Source organism: Balaenoptera musculus, chromosome 2, assembly GCF_009873245.2.
Source record: "Balaenoptera musculus isolate JJ_BM4_2016_0621 chromosome 2, mBalMus1.pri.v3, whole genome shotgun sequence".
NCBI lineage: Eukaryota > Metazoa > Chordata > Mammalia > Artiodactyla > Balaenopteridae > Balaenoptera > Balaenoptera musculus.
Genome location: NC_045786.1, coordinates 173,967,687 through 173,986,408, shown reverse-complemented (window position 1 = coordinate 173,986,408; position 18,722 = coordinate 173,967,687). Strand labels below are relative to the sequence as shown.

Here is an 18,722-nt window from a genome sequence, read left to right as displayed (position 1 = left end):
CAACATCACCATGGGCGGCATCAAGTTGGACAGAATTTCTCCCCCAGAAAAGTGGCAAAAACGATGGTTGTAGTTCATAGACCTCCCCACAAGAATCTACACAAACAAAACAGTAACTGCGTTATAGTTTTAGTAGTTCTGGGTCCAAGGAAAAATCATTTTTTAAACCTTAAACTTACAGAAATAGTATGATTTCTTAAAATTCACATTGTGTGAAGTTCCTGTTAATCTTCTGGTTTTATATCTATGCCTGATAATCTTTTTTTAATTCTAATCCACTTACTATTATTAAAGGAAAGGTATTTTCAATTTGTTTGATATGACATCTATCCCATATCAGAACATTCTGATATGAAATACTTTGGTTGCTGACTCAAAGCATACTCAGTGATTGGGCAAAAGCAAAATTAAAAATACAATCCAAAGATACATGTGTTAACTGTGATAAAACCTTCTTTGCTCATTTAGTTTTCATTAGCCACGATCATTCTCTTGTTGGAATTCTGTAAAAACACTCACATGTATAAGAAAAGAGTCCAACATATTGAAGGCTAAAATGGGAATTAATGTCCTTCTTTCAGAAGTTAACATAGATCCAGGCATCCTGTACCTCATTAGTATTGTAGTCAAGGAATAAGATATATACGGGAGAGGAAAAAGCAACAATCTGCCAAAGAAGTCATCTGTGCACAAAGAAGGCTCAGTGCATAATTTATGACTCAAGCATCTATTTTAAGGGCGAGAAAGTTGTCGCATTTAATGCCTTCTTTAACTGGAAGTAAAAAATATGACCACCAATTTGGCACTCAAACCTCCAATATTTTCCCACAATTTTTCAATTCATTTGTAAGACAGAAAAAGAAAATCCAGATATTATTAAAATCATGGGCCCCAGCTTGTGTGGCTGGAGGCTCTGTCTGACTGAAGATAAAGACAACACTTGCAGAAGCAAAGCATTTAAAGAGCTGATGCTAACAGATGCCATAAGGCCCAGGTTGGGATAAGGAGGAGGCAGCCCCATTGAGGAAGGTGTCTGCAGGTAGAACACAGACAGGTTATGACTCCAAAGAAATCAGAGTATTCCTAAAACTATTTCCAAAGAGTGAACTGAATAACTGTAGGGAAGGAGAATTAGAGGAGTAGATGCACACACAGAAACACAAATCAAGGGAGCAGACCTAGATCTTGGTCTTAACAGCTTTTTAAATAAAAGTCTGACTCTGTACCTCAGAGAACTGTATATTCTAAAGTTCAAAAGGAATCTGATAGAATAATTCAACAATTTAGAAGAATCTGTAAAAAGAAGGGTCATGAAACAACATTTTTCTAGTTCTACAGACTAAAATCCGTAACATATTAGAAACTTTTCGGAATTCCCTGGCGGTCCAGTGGTTAGGACTCAGCACTTTCACTGTGGGGGACCCGGGTTCAATCCCTGGTCAGGGAACTAAGATCCCATGAGGCCAAAAAAAAAAAAAAAAAAAAAAAAAAGAAGAAAGAAACTTCTAAGTCTTCTACTGATATCTCCTATTCAATCACTTTGAACTAGAAGAAATTTGATAGATTTGACAAAGTAACCGTAAGAAAAGAAAATTTACCAAAGAATAGACCACTATTAAAAAATAAATATACCAGTCATTAATTTATAAGCTATCTAGCCCAGTTGCTCTACTCAAATTATTAATAGCTCTTAATCATACGAAAGACAATGTTAAAACAAGCACACACATAGGAATCAGAAGACAGAATACCAGGATGTAAATATTTCTAAAACTTCACTGAAAAATGAATGTAATCTCACATAGTAAGCTTTTACCTTCATGTCAATTCAAACATAAGTGGTCTGTGGAAGAGGGGAATGATAAAATAGTCTGGTTTTAAGGATGAAAGAGGATAGAAGAATTTTTGCTTAGGTTGTTATAGAAGTTACTGATCAAACATTTCATTTGACTGATGAGATCTAAAGGAAACAGAAATCTTATAATGCAATTTCAGAAAGTAAATGTCAGAAAAAGAGGAAAAACAATTTTGATGCTACACATGAGAATGTGATATGACTAAGCAATGTTCAGAGAGGCCAGGGGACAATGAAAGATGATGTGAATTTATTTTATGGATTTCTACTCCAGAACTTTATCTGCTCACTTTGACCTTATCTCACCATTTTGAATTTAGTTTTATACTACTTTTCCAAAAAGAAAGAAGGAAAATCATGCCCATTTGGGAAATTTGTTCTATATAGAATATATTTAACTACTCTACCAATCCAACTCCCCCCACCCACTTTTCCCTCTGCCCAAACTTAGCTCTACTCCATGGTTTCTGGATGTACTTAATCCCACTTTTCTGACTCTATTTCTTATTTTGAAACCCCAAGAAAATTGTTTGCATGATTTAACTCCTTACTGATATATTACTTTGTTAGTATTTTAAATCATGCTTATCCAATGTATGATTGCCTCCCTACCAGATTAAAATCATTCAGAAGACTGCACTCTCCATTTCTCTGGGATACTCAAGTGTGTCTCTTTTAAGGTGAAGACTGTGTTACTACTCGTCCACCATGCCCCTCTGACACACTGCTGACCTATACCTGAAGGCTCACCCACCCCACCAGGTGCTCCGCATCTTCCTGAGGTGTGGCTCCCAGTCTCAGGTCCTCATCCTTCCCCCTTCCAGCCTTGGTTCAAGTTATTCATGTGCACAAAATAATCTCCATTTCCCTGTTCATAATTCTACAATTAAACCATAGCTCACCATCTATTTCCTCTGGGAAAGCACCCTGCTTTAACTCAACCCTTCCAATCATCATACACAGCTGGCCAGGAGGATAAGCTCTGGACAATGAGAGGAATTTGGAATTCTAGGATCTCACTAAAACTCTGCGTTCAAATTTAACTTACCATTAGCGAATACTTACCACTATTATTTGAATTTTGATCATAAAAACTGAGAAGCAAATATCATTCTTCCATTTCTCTTGGGAAAAACAAATTTTCTTGCCAACAGGTAAAATTTCATACCTGTTTTCTTTGCCATTCTGAATTACTGAATGTCTATCAGCTGTAGTTCTTTCACTGCAAACATAAGTATTCCGCCGCGTCATTCCACCAGATGCTGTATTACTCTATTAAAAAAAAGGGCATTTTGGTCTTAAACTATTTAGTAAGTATAGTACAATGGGAAAAAAACCCCACCTAATTTAAATAAACGTGAATACTCTTTAAATAAACCTACACTAAAATATCAACAGTACTGGCCACTAGATCAGAGAAGAGGATGAAGGCAGCAACCTCTACCCTCCTTCCTACCCTCCAACGTTTCTGCAATAATGAAAAATGACTAGGGTAAAGTGACTTTGAAAAGTTGGCTATAATAATCTACAGATTAATAACTCATGGATTATTTAAAACAAAGCAGAGAGATCCACTATTTTTAAAAGGTACTACTTTCAAAGTAAAAAATTAAAAAGCAAGGATTATAAATATAAGGTAAATATACAAATAAAATAAAAATTAAAAAAATAAAAAATAAATATTAGGGTTAAAACTGTAAAACTATTAGAAAAAAATGGGTAAATCTACATGACCTTGGATTTGACGAGAGATTCAGATATGACACACACAAAAAAATATGAGTAACAAAAAGAAAAAAATAAATTGGACTTTATCAAAATTAGAAACTTTTGTGCATCAAAGAACACTATCAAGGATGTGAAAAGAGAACCTACAGAATAGGAGAAAATATCTGCAAATCCTGTATTTGGTAAAGGTTTAATATCCAGAATATATAACGAACCCTTACAACTCAACCACAAGATGACAAACAACCCAATTTAAAAATGGGCAAAGGACTTGAATAGACATTTTTCCAAAGAAGGCATACAAATGGCCAATAAACACATGAAAAGATGCTGAACATCACTGGTCATTTAGGAAACGCAAATCAAAACCACAATGAGGTACCACTTCACACCCACCAGGATAGCTATAATTAAAAAAAAACAGAAAATAACAAGTATTGGCAAGGATGTGGAGAAATAGGGACTCAAATACGGCAGGTGCGGTACACAAACTTGTACACAAATGTTTACAGCAACATTACTTATAATAACCAAAAGATAGGAACAATCTAAATGTCCATTAATGAATAAGTAGATAAACAAACTGTGGCATATAAAAAGGAATGAGTTCACTCAACAACTTGGATGAACCATGAAAATATTACGGTGAGTGAAAGACGGCAAACACAAGAGGCTTGTGTCTAAGTATAAGGTATAAGTTCTTATATGTAAGGGGTAACAGGTATAAGTAAGTATATATAAGCAAGAGGTATAAGTCCATTTATATGAAATCTCCAGAATAGGCAATCCTATTGGGAGAGAAAGCAGATTACTGGTTGCCGGGGGCTGAGGAAGAGAGGATTGGAGAGAGTGATTACTTAATGAGCACAGGGTGTTCTGAAGTGTTTCAGAACTAGAGAGAGGTAGAGGCTGCACAACACTGTGAATGTACTACATGCCACTGAATAGTATGCTTCAAATGGCTAATTATATGTCATGTGAATTTCACATCAATTTGTAAAAAGCTAATACTTTCAAAATTAAAAAGCAAGGAACAAAAGTCACAAGTAAAAACTTTTATCAGATAATTTTAAAACAAAGGTAAAAGCAGTCACCTTTAATACAGCATGAGCAATGTAGGGAAGCTGAAGACAAATGGGAGAAAATTATAATAACATACTTCTTTCTTTTATAAATAATCATATATGAGTGGCTAATAATGCTTAGGATATACTTTCAAAAGGGGGGTGTGCAGATGAGTAGAGTGAAGGAATGGAAGTTATGAAGGCAGGGAACAAAGTCTTTTTCTTCCTCTGGTAACTGTCAACAAAAAGTGGAGGCTGAATTTAAATTGCAGGGCTATGGAATGACGATCCAATTTTACTGCATTAGGAAGCCAAACAAAAAACCTTTCCACACAGCGTTTACTCTGATAAAGCACAATATCAAAGGATGGAACACACAAAACCTTCTGGGTTCCTTTATAAGCCCCTCCCCAAGAACCGGCCAAAGGGAGCAGCACAGCTTCCATGTGGGCTCCTCAGTTTGGGGTTTCTTTAGGGTAGAGGGAAGGCTTTGTCACCGCTAACTTTTAGGGAAAAATGTGGTTACAGAATATCCTTAAAATTGTTCATTCTCTGCAAATTCTTTTTTAAATTACTTTTTGAGTCTTCCAGTTATAAAATAAATAAGTTCTGGGGATGCAATGTGCAGCATGGTGACTCTAGTGAACAATACTGTAGTGCATATTTGGAAGTTGCCAAGAGGGTAAATCTAAGAAGTTCTCATCACAAGAAAAAAATTCTGTAACTGTGTATGGTAATGGATGTTAATTAGACTTAGAGATCATTTCACAATAAATACAAACATCAAATCACTAAAAAAATTACTTTTGGAGTGCTAAGAATAATAATCACTATGTTAGGTCAGAGAGAACACATTTCAATTCACGAAGAAGTTTCTGAAACTGAATAGATTCAATTTAACAAATACTACCTACTTCCTAGGGAGATTTTGTTCAGGGCAGGGATTAAGAGATGGATTCAGTTTAGCAGTATAATTTTAGACAATTACCTAACTTTTCTTCAATTTCTTCACCTTAACATTTAGCTAATAAATGAAAAAGCACTCAGCATGGTCCGTGGCACATGGTAAGGACTCAGTCAACACTCTGTATCGATAGAGCCCTTTGAGATGCAGGGCAAACACCAAATCCCTGGCAGTCAGAGCTCACAGTGCCCTGTACAGACTCCATTAGGTTTCTGTTTGCCATCACCTGTCTGCACTGTCCCCATTTGGTTTTATTCATTTCCTCTGTTAGATTATGATGTCTTTCCATATCTCAGCATCTGATACAGTCTAAAGTTTAGCAGATGTTTATGGAGTAACTAAAAACAGCCCTTGACATAAAGGATCTGATCACTCATCCAGTGGGATACGGCTCAACAAGAAATACATGCAACAGAGCAAGTGATCCTTACAGGCTGAGACTGTGCCTTGTGGCCCAGTGCGTAGGGCTTTGTAGGAGATGAACACACAGGAGCAAAATGTCTTATCATTTCAATCCTACAACCCTAGGCTGCCCTACAGTACGACCATACTTACACCGGGGACGGTGGAGCTCTTCTTGCGTTCAGGAATATCCGCCTTGTTGGGATTACTCGCGCTGCCAAGCATGGGGCTGGCTGGAGCAACTCCCTTTCCTCCAGCAGCACTACCGCCTGGTTTCCGGGACGGAACTCCATCTTCTCTGAGGTCGCCGTCTGCAGTGCTGGTCTGACTCCTTTTCGGATACGCCACAACTGAAGGAATAGCTGGTCCAGCTAAAATACAGAGTTCACTTTTTAAAAGTCAGAATACAGTTTTATATTTTATCCTGTGAAAATGAACACTTTATAAGATGACCCAAGATTTCTATTCATCTAAGAAAATATAAGACAGTAAAAATCTTCTAAGATGCTTCCCATTCATGTATAATGTTTTCCCTATGCAATGAATTCAATTTTATTTTATTTTTTTAAAATTACCTAACCACTTTTTTTAAAAAAAATAAATTTATTTATTTATTTTTGGTTGCGTTGGATCTTCGTTGCTGCACGTGGGCTTTCTCTAGTTGTAGCGAGCGGGGGCTGCTCTTCCTTGCGGTGTGTGGGCTTCTCATTGCGGTGGCTTGTCTTGTTGCGGAGCACGGGCTCTAGGTGCACGGGCTTCAGTAGTTGTGGCTCGCGAGCTCTAGAGCGCAGGCTCAGCACTTGTGCCGCACGGGCTTAGTTGCTCTGTGGCATGTGGGATCTTCCCAAACCCATGTCCCCTGCATTGGCAGGCGGATTCTTAACTACTGTACCACCAGGGAAGTCCTGAATTCAATTTTAAAATTTCACTTATTAGTCCCTAACATTCTACTTTTTTAAAGTTGTTTTCTTTTTAACTAATAAGCTTATATAGTTGTCTTTCTGAAACATGTTCACGGGGTGTTACTGGACAGATAAATAATCAAACTAACTTGATGCACACACATCATGCAGAATGAACTGGTTCACCTGGTATCTATACATCTGAGTGAATTTCATCCTTTTTGTATAAGAGATGCCGTCACCTTTTGGAAAAGAACAGTACAGATTTACAGGCTCTTTCTTTTGAAGTTTTATCTTGCATTTTTTTTAAAGCACTAATAATCTTCTAGGTAAACAGGAATTTGAGTAGACAAGGAGAGGCAGTATAAGCAAAAGAAAGCATGTTTCTCATGGAAGTGACAGGGAGGACATGGGTGGATGTTCCCAGTCAGACCCCCTCCCAGGAGGAGGATGCCTAGGGACATCTCAGGTGGGCAATTAACTGATGTCCTGCAGTAAATCACCTAGAGACTCTGATGACACAGGCGATTCAGAGTTCAAAGAATTTTGGAAATGAACGAGATAACTAGTATATTCATTATATATGACGTCCAGTGGTAATCTTAAGGAACAGCACCAAATGCTCATCATTTATGGTAGAAAAGCCTTTATATTTTAGGTCTATTAAAAAATGGATGGGAGGAGGAAGAGGGAAGGGGAGGGAGGGACTGGGAGCTTGGGGTTAGTAGATGCAAACTATTACATATAGAATGGATAAACAACAAGGTCTCACTGTATAGTACAGGGAATTATACTCAATATCCTGAGATAAACCATAATGGAAAAGAATATGAAAAAGAATGTATATATGTGTATAACTGAGTCACTCTGCTGTACAGTAGAAATTAACACAACATTGTAAATCAACTATACTTCAACAGAAAACTAAATCATTAAAAAAAATGGATGGGGTGGGGTACAGTAAAACTACTTCTAGGACAAAAATCCAAATGGTAAATCTAGGGAATTCCCTGGTGGTCCAATGGTTAGGACCTTGTGCTTTCACTGCTGAGGGCCCGGATTCGGTCCCTGGTTGGGGAGCTAAGATCCCACAAGCTGCGTGGTGTGGTAAATAAATAAATGATAACTTTATTTGGAACTGAATTAAAAGTAAACAAAGATTTGATTTATGGGAGAACAACAATCAAGTTCTCAGTTTGGCAATTTTAACATAAAAAACAAAGAATCAGCCAAGTATAGGGTGATACTACCCTTAATACTTCTCTTTCTTCTCAATATCATGATACATCTAATGACATTCTGAATCTTTAGGGTTACTACCAATTTGTTTTGAAACATTTATTATTGCTATTTAGAAAATTAAAAGATTTTTTTTTCATCTTAGGATTTGAGATTGTGCATGGAAACAGCTATTGATACAACCCAGTGACCTCCTTCATTCAGACTGCTCCTGTTTTACTTGCACTGTGTGTTATGTGCGTGTGTATTCAGCTCTACACACTTTAATCACATGTGCAGATTCATGTGATTACCACCAGTCAAGACGAAGAACAGTTCTACCTCAAGGACCTTGTGGGCGATCCTATCACAGCCACAGACACCTATCTTCCACCTCAAGTCCCTTCCCTAAATCCTGGCAACCGCCAATCTGTTCTCATCTCTGTAATTCCATCATTTCAAGAATGTTATGTGAATGGAGTCAATGTAACCTTTTGAGATTGTCTCCCCCGACTCAGCATAATTCCCTTGAGATCCATCCAAATTGTTGTATTTATCAATAATTTGTTCCTTTTTATTGCTGAGTAGTGTTCCGTGGTGTGGATGTATCACGCAAAAATGTGATTTTTCTTCTTCTTCTTTTTTTATTTTTGGGCCGCACCGCACAGCTTGCAGGATCTTAGTTCCCTGACCAGGGAGTGAACCTGGGCCACAACAGTGAAAGTGCCTAGAGTCCTAATTAACCACTGGACTGCCAGGGAATTCCCCAAAATATGATTTTTTAAAAAATAATTTTTATTTAATTAATTTATTTATATATTTTGTATTTTATTTTAGGCTGCGTTGGGTCTTAGTTGTGGCTCGTGGGATCTTCGTTACAGCATGCAGGATCTTTTGCTGCGGCGTGCGGGCTCCAGAGCACGTGGGCACGCAGGCACACGGGCACTCTAGTTGAGGCACGCGGGCTCAGTAGTTGTAGCATGCGGGCTTAGTTGCCCTGCAGCATATGGGATCTTAGTTCCCTGACCAGGGATCAAACCCGAGTCCCCTGCACTGGAAGGCAGATTCTTTACTGCTGGACCACCAGGGAAGTCCCAGTTTCTTTCTTTCTTTCTTTTTTTTTTTTAATAGTAATCTTTTACTTATTTATTTACTTTTATATTTATTTTTGGCTGTGTTGGGTCTTCGTTTCTGTGCGAGGGCTTTCTCTAGTTGCGGCAAGCGGGGGCCACTCTTCATCGTGGTGCGTGGGCCTCTTCACTATCACGGCCTCTCTTGTTGCGGAGCACAGGCTCCAGACGCGCAGGCTCAGTAGTTGTGGCTCACGGGCCTAGTTGCTCCGCGGCATGTGGGATCGTCCCAGACCAGGGCTCGAACCCGTGTCCCCTGCATTAGCAGGCAGATGCTCAACCACTGCGCCACCAGGGAAGCCCTCTTTTTTTAATATTTACACCTTTATTCCAATTGGAATCCAACGTTGTATAAGATGTGAGAAATGGATGCAAATTTATTTTTTTTTCTGATCACTACCAACCTCCCCAATACCACTGACTGGTTAATAGAACAGTGATTCTTCACTTTCTTTTCTTTTTTTTTTTTTTAAATAAAAGAACCCCTTGAAAATCTGATGAAGATCACCCTTCCTAGAAAAAAATGTACATACATACAGGGGGGTTCACACATGGGACCGAAATTAAGAAACACAAATAAAAATTAAGTTAATGATTTTACAGAAGCAGGCAGATATAAATCATTGGCATCTAGAGGTAGGGAACAAGAGGAGAGATGAGATGGGGTGGGAGGGCAAGCTAAAAGTTGGTCTGTCTATGGGCTTGTCTGCCTTCACTTGGTACCAAGTGGATGTGCTTTACTAGATTTCATTATTTGGAACCTATCTCATTTTCAGCACTTAAATGAACAGTGCCAGAGGCATAATCAAATCTTTTTTTTTTTTTTTGCTGACCACCATCTTCATCCCCAAAGAATGTGGAATTGGGTCAGTGATTTTCTATATACAGAATTTCTGGAAGTATTCTTTTGTGAACTTCTTTTTAATATCAGAGGCTCCAAGAAAGAAGGATGATTATTATTATAAAAGCACTACTATAAGAGGTAATGGGCGGGTTAGTGGAGACAGCCATAGGACCAGGGGCCAGGAATCCTGGGTCTGTCTCAGGCGTTCCCACTTCTATTTAACCTCAGAAGACCTGGTGAACTCTCTTGCCCTATTTCCTTATTGCTAATACGGGGGTTTGGTGAGCTCTTTTTAGCTCTAAAATTTTCTGAGCTGGGGAAAGGGATATGAGAAAACTCCATCACCAGGTTTCTTCCAGGCTTTAGGAACAAGTCCCTTTAAACTGGTTGATTTAGAGCAACACGTAGGCATTTTGCTAATTGCTCTGCAGTACACAGAAAACCCCTCCTTGTAAGCAACTAATATGAGCACAAGAGACAGAGACCCAGATCAACACTTGGTTTACAAATGCCACCTGCACAAATCCTGGCATCAGACAGGTTCTGAGCTCTCAGTTATACCCTAGAAAACAGCAGACATATAGACAGTTTACTGACAGTGTCAGTACCATGTGCTGCTTTGGCCCAAACCATATAGAGAGGCAGCAGCAGCAGGGAGAGAAATGGAAACCAAAGCGTCATCACTTTTGGTACAAAACCAAAGCTGCAGACACCTGGAATACTCTGTGCAATTCTAAGTGCCACATCTCAAGGTGAAAGAATGGAGGTGGACAAAGTCCAGAGAAGGGAAATGAACTGAACAAAGAGATGAATGGGTGTTTCATGTGAGGATGTATTTTTAAAAGTTAGGACCAGGCCAACATAAATTCGGTTCCTGCACGCTGGAATTAAAGGAAATAATAATATGTGAATAAACACACACCTACTAGAGTCTCTGAATTCCAACAAATGGGGCTGCCTTGAAGGTAGAATAACTGTCAAGTTTGGTAAGCATATCCTTTAGGGTCTTAAGTCTCATGAAATATTCACTTCTATGGTGAAAACTTTTAAGAGTGAGGGTGGTTAGACACACCAACAGCTAGAGTGTGGCTGAGAAAGACACATGTCAAAAATTTAAACCAATTAAGGCAAAACTGCGATACTATACATTTTCCAGGGCTGTGCTGTCCAATGTGGTAGCCACTGGCTGCACATGGCTTTATAAATTTAACTGAGACAAAACTGAAAATCATTTCCACAGTTCAAGTGCTCAACAGTCACATGTGGCTAAGGCTTCCACCTGGCCAGGCCTTACTCAATAAAAGCCTACTGAGGGACTTCCCTGGTGGCGCAGTGGTTAAGAATCCGCCTGCCAATGCAGGGGACATGGGTTCGATCCCTGGTCCGGGAAGATCCCACATGCTGCGGAGCAACTAAGCCCGTGCGCCATAACTACTGAACCTGCGCCCTACAGCCTGCGAGCCACAACTACAGAAGCTCGTGATCCTAGAGCCCGTGCTCCGCAACAAAGAGAAGCCACCGCAATGAGAAGCCCGCACACTGCAACGAAGAGTAGCCCCCACTCGCTGCAACTAGACAAAGTTTGCACGCAGCAACGAAGACCCAACGCAGCCAAAAATAAATAAATTAAAAAAAAAAAAAAAAAAAAAAGCTTACTGAGTGTACCAAGGAGATCAGAGCCTTGAGATAAATATGCCAGAACCTGCAGGACTGCTTTGAAAGAAACGTCAAGAAGGGAAATCAAGCAACTCCAACCCCAGTAGTCCACAAGCAAAAGGATGCTTCCAGTGTTAGGAGGCCTCCTGGTTAACGGGAGGCTCCGGGAGAACACACTGGAATGGCCTCAGACTTACCATGGTCACTGTACCGCCTCTGCTTCTGGCTTGAAGAAACACTTCTCTGTACTTTGTGGTGAGGAGACTGGCCAGTACTGTTGTTGAGGTCGCTGCTTGGCCTAACCTTAGCAAGTGAAAGATTGCTGCTAGAACTGGAATCACTAGCATCCAGCTAAGAGAAAATGAGAAAAACAGAGCAAACCACAACACGAGCCCAAATGGTTTATTATGAAACTAAACTTACAATACACAAACCTCTCATAAGTAGTTCATTTAGAGAGAAGAATCACAGTGTACAAAAATGACAACCCTAAACTCAGGCGAAAGTATTTTTCTGACTGCTGGAAAAACTCACACAAGGATAAATATTTACGTTCTTCTTTCCACGCTTTTTCAAAAAACTTAAAACGCTCTATTTATTTCATCTGATACTTTACATCATTTAAAAACTACTAATGACTATAGGTTAACTTAATGAAAGCTAAATTACTAAAGGTTATTATCTTAAAGTTAAAATAGTATCTCATAATAGTTATAGGAGTTAGATTAGTTATTTGAAGGTAAATTTTAAAATATTATCAAATGTTATACACACTAAAAAAAAACAAAGAGTTTACATGAGCTAATAATTCACAAAAAGGATATTGCAGGCTTTTATCTGATTATTCTTACCTCTGAAGATTTTCTCCCCAACAACAAGTATGTAGCTGTGATTTCATCATATTTCATCTTACTAAGAGATTCTTGAATTTCGTCTTGTGAATATCCCATTCCCACCATAATATCTAAAAGAAGGGTATAATATAGCTTACGTGTTTCGTTTGGTTAAGAAATCATTATGTTACAGGGTAAAATAATTTCCTTTATTTGACCCAAAAGATCACACATTTTCTAACATAAACGGGCAGTTGGCTTATTTCTGAGTTACTGAGTGCTATTACAGGAAACTGCAGATAAGTTCCTAAATATGACAAAACATATAAGCTGATTCATGTAACTTATGCTTAACTTCCCATTATCCCCATTTTAGGCATACACATATGAATCAAAACAGAAATATGTTACCTGTACACACACCAACATGCAGGCTACAGAATAATTACCTATCCTTTTCTGGTCTGAGATGTCCAGTTCTGGTTCAACAAACGGTTTTAGTTCATCTTCCTCATGCCCTGCATTGATCCACCTGTCCTTCATGATTTGCTGAAAGGTGAACTGTTCATTAGCAGCATAAAATGAAACATTCTGATAAACACAATATTTAGGAAAGCTTATTTTCAACATTTCATCGATTATGGCTCAAAGGATAACTTTTAAAAAATGTCTCAATGTTACTTAAAAAACCCCAGGATAGTATTCAATACATCATACAAACCAAGCAAAGTTCTAAAATTACTTTAAAGACTCTCCAAAGTTGTTCCTTATTTCCAGTTATGTGATTACCTCTAGAGTGCCTCGTTTTATTGGATTTAGCACCAGGAAACGTTTGAGAAGGTTTTCACAGTCTGTGGACATGTAGAAAGGGATTCTGTATTTCCCTCTTAATACTCTCTCTCTCAGTTCCTTTGGGGAGGTAGAGAGGAAAGAAAACTAGTGAGTCAACTTTTAGGTTAAAAAAGAACTCAAAGAACCCCACTGAAACAACATTAACACATTAACTCTTATCATTTTATAAAATCCTTTTAGCTTTCTGAAGAACACGGATGCAACCACTTCTTATACCTTTAGGTTCTGTCCATCAAAGGGGAGCGACCCGCTGACTAAAGTGTAAAGAATGACGCCGAGGCTCCACACGTCCACTTCCGGCCCGTCGTACTTCTTGCCCTGGAAGAGCTCTGGGGCTGCATACGGAGGACTGCCACAAAACGTATCCAGTTTACTGCCAACAGTAAATTCATTGCTAAAACCAAAGTCAGCTATTTTAATGTTCATATCAGCATCTAACAATAGATTTTCAGCCTAGAGGGAAAACACCAAGACAAAAATGAAATTTAACCAAAATATAATCAGAACTGTGATAGAATCAGGCATTTCACAAAAGCTTTTTGTAATGATGTAAAGTTAATATATCCTAATGAATAAGAAAACATTCTTTCTAGAGAAAAAAAATAGGAGCTAAATCAGAATTCCTCATTTTTCAGCATTAATAACCAGTAACAGATATGAGGTGTAGTCATCCCTCAGTCTTCTTAGGGGACTGGTTCTAGGACCCCCTGTGGATACCATAATCCATCATCATACCAAACGGTATAGTACAGCCAGCCCTCCTTAGCCACAGATGCAGAACCCGGGGATATGGAGGCCCAACTGTAAAGATTGATTCTAGCACTAACTATACAGCAAATGTCCATGATCAATAAAATTTTTAAAGAGCTTTTTAAGAATAAGGGGCTTTTAAAAAATAGATACTTGCTTTAGGTGGATAGTCACATTTCAAAAACACTGCTAAGCAAGCTGTATAATGGCTATTACTGAGGAGAGAGCATCCTAAACTTCATTCAAGATAGAGATCACAGTCTTTTCCACTTGTTTCAACAAACATTTACCACGTGGCAATTACACACCAGGTGTTATATTAGTGTCTGGATATATAGACAGACAGGGTCCTGCCCTCAAAAAGCTGACAATTTAGAAAAATAAGCAGCTACACTCTTGGGCCTAACTGCTGTGACAGATAAGTGGGGAGTCATGGGCCCAGCACTGAAAGATACGGTACGGCTTCCTAGAGGGGATGAAACTGAAACTGCTGCCTGGAAGATTAGTTGATAGTAGTGGGTGTGTTAACGGGAGGTATTTGAAGCAGAATAAACAGTGTGAAAACCCTGCTGAGACAGAACACGTTTTCCTCAAGAAACTGAAAGGCAGTGTGTGGTAGAGAGATGCAGAGAGACACAGCTGGGGACGGTGCCATGCCTGAATTACAAAGGGCCAGCCCAGTGACTTGTAGTCAGGAAGTTTGGGTTTGTAACCTAAGGGCAACAGGAAGCCACTGAAAAAGTCATTCAAGCGGGAAATGACAATCTTATTTGTGTTTTTAAAGGACCATTCTGGTTACAATGTAGGAAACAGACATGGAAGAAAGAGGCAAAATTGGAAGCAGGGAAGACCAGGCAAGAGGCTAGTGTGGTAATCAGGTACGAGATATGCTGGTGGTCTGGACTAGGAGAGTGAGTGGGGACAGAAAAGAGTGAGCTCAAGTGATACTCAGGAAACAGCAGCAAAAAGACCTGGGGTCTGAGTGGACGGCAGAGTAAAGGAGAGAGGGGCACCTGAAGGACAGTCACCACAATGAGAAATAAAAATTCAAGTTTAGGAAGAAAGAGTTTAGGTGTTGAACTTGCTGAACCCGAGCTACCTGAGGGATGCTGAGGTGAAGGTGTCCTTTTGTCAGCTGGACACTAAATCCTAGAAGAGAGCTCCGGCTGCAGGAATGGATCTGGGGGTCATCAACATATAGGTGGCCACTGCAGCTACTGGAGTGGATGTGAATGCAGCAAGGGTGGGTGAGCAGAGAACAAGCAAATCGATAACAGTTATGTCAGGAGAAAGAATAAGTGAATATCAAGTTAAGAGAGAATCTAAACAATGTTTAGAGAAATACAGCTGTGAAGGTGAAGAGGAAAAAAAGGGTGTACCAGGAAGGGGAATCGGGGTGGGGAGGTTTTTCGGTAAAAAAGGGTATAAACTTGAGCATGTTTTTATACATGCTGCTAGTGACACGCCAGCAGAGAGAGAGGGCAGATGAAGAAGGGAAAGATGGGAGGAAACAGAGTGAAGCAGCCCCTGGAAGGACACAGGACCCGGAACACAGAGGCAGGGTCAGCAGAGGCACCCCACTGTCCTGTGACGAGGGAAATCCTGGAAGGTTAAGGGTGGATGCAGGTGCAGCTGGGAAAGAGGGAGTTTCTGCCTGGTGTTTCTATTATCTCTGTGAAATAGGAAACCTTATCCTATGCCAGGAGTGCGGGCAGAGGTGGAGAACCGTGAAGTAGGTCTCATTTAAATACCGCTGCTGTTAACAAGAGAGAATGTGGACTAGAAAAACAGAAAGGGATGCCAGGCAGCACTGAGGACACTGTCCAGGTGAGAGCGTGCATTTCTGGAGGCCCCCATCTGTTTGGTGGTAGGATGATTTTTCTCCAGAGACCAACTATGAGCTGCCTTAACTGAAATGTAAAATATATCTTAGGATTTCTTAAAAAATTTAATAACACATTCTAATCTATGCCTCCTTTATGTCATGAGCACTGGGAGAACTGAGCACACACAAGGCAAGTGTACACTAGTAAGGGCACTATGACTCACCTTGAGGTCTCTGTGAACGATCCGCTTTTGGTGGCAGTACTGGACTGCAGACACTATCTGGACAGGAGAGATGCAAGGCTATTAGTCATCGCCGGTGCAGACTACTCAGTGAGCACTCACTTCAATGTCTGTGTGGATCTCTAAATATAATTTTCTCATGCTTTGAACTTTTCAATTTGGAGAGATTGAGTGCAAGAAGAGCTAAGTGAGGCTGTTCTTCCTGTTCTTTCTAATTTTAACTAGAAAGTCTCTTCTTGAGCCCTGCCCTCGATCAGAAGGCTCTGGTGCAACTTCTGCACGCCCACGTTGTCAACTCACAACCAAGCCGGCAGATACAGACTATTCGCACTGGGTGTTTATCCAGGTTGGTTCTCCCCAGCCAGTCCCTACAACACCCTCTTCCTTTTGGCTAATGTAGGTTCAAGGACAGCAAAAATGACTTAACTTCTCTGAGGACCAGTTTCCTCTTCCTTAAAATGGAAGGATGAATGTTGTAATGTATGTGAACTACAAACTATGAAAACTATTATGTGCTTTATCAATAAGAATCCCTCCTACTCTCAGCAAATGACATGCTTTCATTTAGCCAACTTTTGATTACTCCTGTGATTAGTGCTGTTATTATTATTATTTTTTTGGCTGCGCCGTGCGGCTTGTGGGATCTTAGTTCCCCGAGCAGGGCTTGAATCTGGGCCCTCGGCAGTGAAAGTGCGGAGTCCCAAACACTGGACTGCCAGGGAATTCCCTGATTGGCACTGTTAAATAACTGCTCTACTGAAATTTCACACTTACTAGCAATTTTTAAGTCTCCTTGTCTAATTATAAAACTTTTATATCCTTATTATAAAAACTTTAGGAAATACAGAAAAGTACATACAAGAATATGCTTTTATAACCAGCAAATAGAGATGACATCTCCTGTTATTCTGGTGCATTTGCCTCTAGTCTCTACTTTGGTATTACATATGTGTATTTAAATATATATGATTACACATCTACAAAACTGGGGTTATAATGAAAATACTGCTTGTTTCTCCAAATCATCATTAACTTTGTTGTAAGCAACATGCATGTAACTACACTGGACACAAAAACTCAGAGAGGGCTGTTCTATTGGTTGCTATTTTGGTTCAGAATAAGCAGCAAGGATAAGCTAGGCTGGGGTTAGGGTGGGAATGATGCCAAAATCAAGGCTTCACTAAGCAGCTTCATACTTTATAAAGTGCATATGCAGAAGACCAGCCCACTCATAATCAACTAAAGGTACACAAATTCCAATGCCAAAATATTGGTTTTAGAGCATCTGTTAACAATTACGCTGCTCTATTCTGTCAGCATGAAAACTGGGAAAGTGAAATATCGATAGATTTGTTTCCCTCAAAGTAACAGGTTTATTGCCTAGGAAGGACATAGGTAAATTTTATCTTACTTCTGCCTGATCAAAATTTCCCTGTTCCCCCCAACCCGGCCCCCATATTGAGATTTCTCTCATAGGTTATTTTCAAATTCTGCTTCCGAACCAGATTTGACAATGTCCTACCCTTTCTCAAAGAGAATTTCTCTTCTTTTACCTCCAAACAGCTCAAAGCTAACCTGATGCCACAATAACCTGAAAGTACTCAACTTTCAATTATTGCTTTTTTGCGTTCTGCTTTTAAGGCAAAAGCAGTTATTTCCAAAGAAGGCTGACAACCCAGATGTTTCCCAGGTGAAATAAGAATGCACGCCTAATTCACCTCCAGCCACACATGAAAGAACAGAGGCAGCAACACCAGCAACCCACCCAGAAAGAGCTAAGGAAAGAAGACGGAGCCAGGAACCTCGTCTCTCTCTTTGAAAAGAATGAGAGCTCAGCCAAAAAATTAAAACAGCATAAACAGTAACAAGTACGAGAGTGGGGAAGAAAATGGGAAGAGGGAAAGCCATCTGCTGATGAATATGGAAAGAAGGGCCTATTTTTGACAGAAAACAGATCAAGCATAGTGTACTCTGTGTGTGGCATACCTTTCTCTTTGTAATAAATAGGAAAACTTTATATTTCATCAAACTAATAATGACATAAACTTTTGGAAGGCATGGCAATTAGAAACAGAGAAAAGTGGAAGCACCAATATGCCTGATCCTTCCAGGTTTAGTAAGTGGACTTAAGGAAATACTATGGCAGGAGAAAAGATTACATTAATTGTAAGCACTGTAAATCAAGCCAGTAATTGTGCAAGTACATAAACTCTCTTTTCTGGACCAACTAACAGGTCCCTCAAATAATGCTTCAGAATTTCCGCAGGAAATTAAGATAAGAAGCTGCGTGATAAATGTCCAAGTATCCCTGACAAGTCAGACCCCACCTGGGGGATGGGCGGAGATGGAAGAAGAGAGGACAGGTCTAAGCACTGAACTGCTTCCCTGGAGAAGGTCCAGGCTCAAACCTGCTGCTGCCCGCTGGCAAGAGTCTTTTCCTCACAGTCAATAAATCAT

At 39.6% G+C, this 18,722-nt stretch overlaps 1 protein-coding gene across 16 annotated transcripts in view; it reads right to left on the bottom strand.

The window, feature by feature from the left end:
- The window catches only part of MARK3 (microtubule affinity regulating kinase 3), a 107,865-nt gene that overhangs the window by 13,712 nt on the left and 75,431 nt on the right, over positions 1-18,722 (bottom strand). For 11 of the 16 annotated variants that reach the window (XM_036841444.1, XM_036841436.1, XM_036841435.1 and 8 more), the window contains 8 exons: positions 16,248-16,304; positions 13,665-13,901; positions 13,386-13,505; positions 13,046-13,145; positions 12,615-12,727; positions 11,961-12,114; positions 6,167-6,384; positions 3,024-3,127 (listed from right to left, as the gene is read on the bottom strand). In XM_036841444.1, the coding sequence (XP_036697339.1) occupies positions 3,024-3,127; positions 6,167-6,384; positions 11,961-12,114; positions 12,615-12,727; positions 13,046-13,145; positions 13,386-13,505; positions 13,665-13,901; positions 16,248-16,304 (1,103 nt within the window). The remainder of the gene's footprint in view (positions 1-3,023; positions 3,128-6,166; positions 6,385-11,960; positions 12,115-12,614; positions 12,728-13,045; positions 13,146-13,385; positions 13,506-13,664; positions 13,902-16,247; positions 16,305-18,722) is intronic. The other 5 variants (XM_036841437.1, XM_036841447.1, XM_036841445.1 and 2 more) reach the window with 3 other exon arrangements.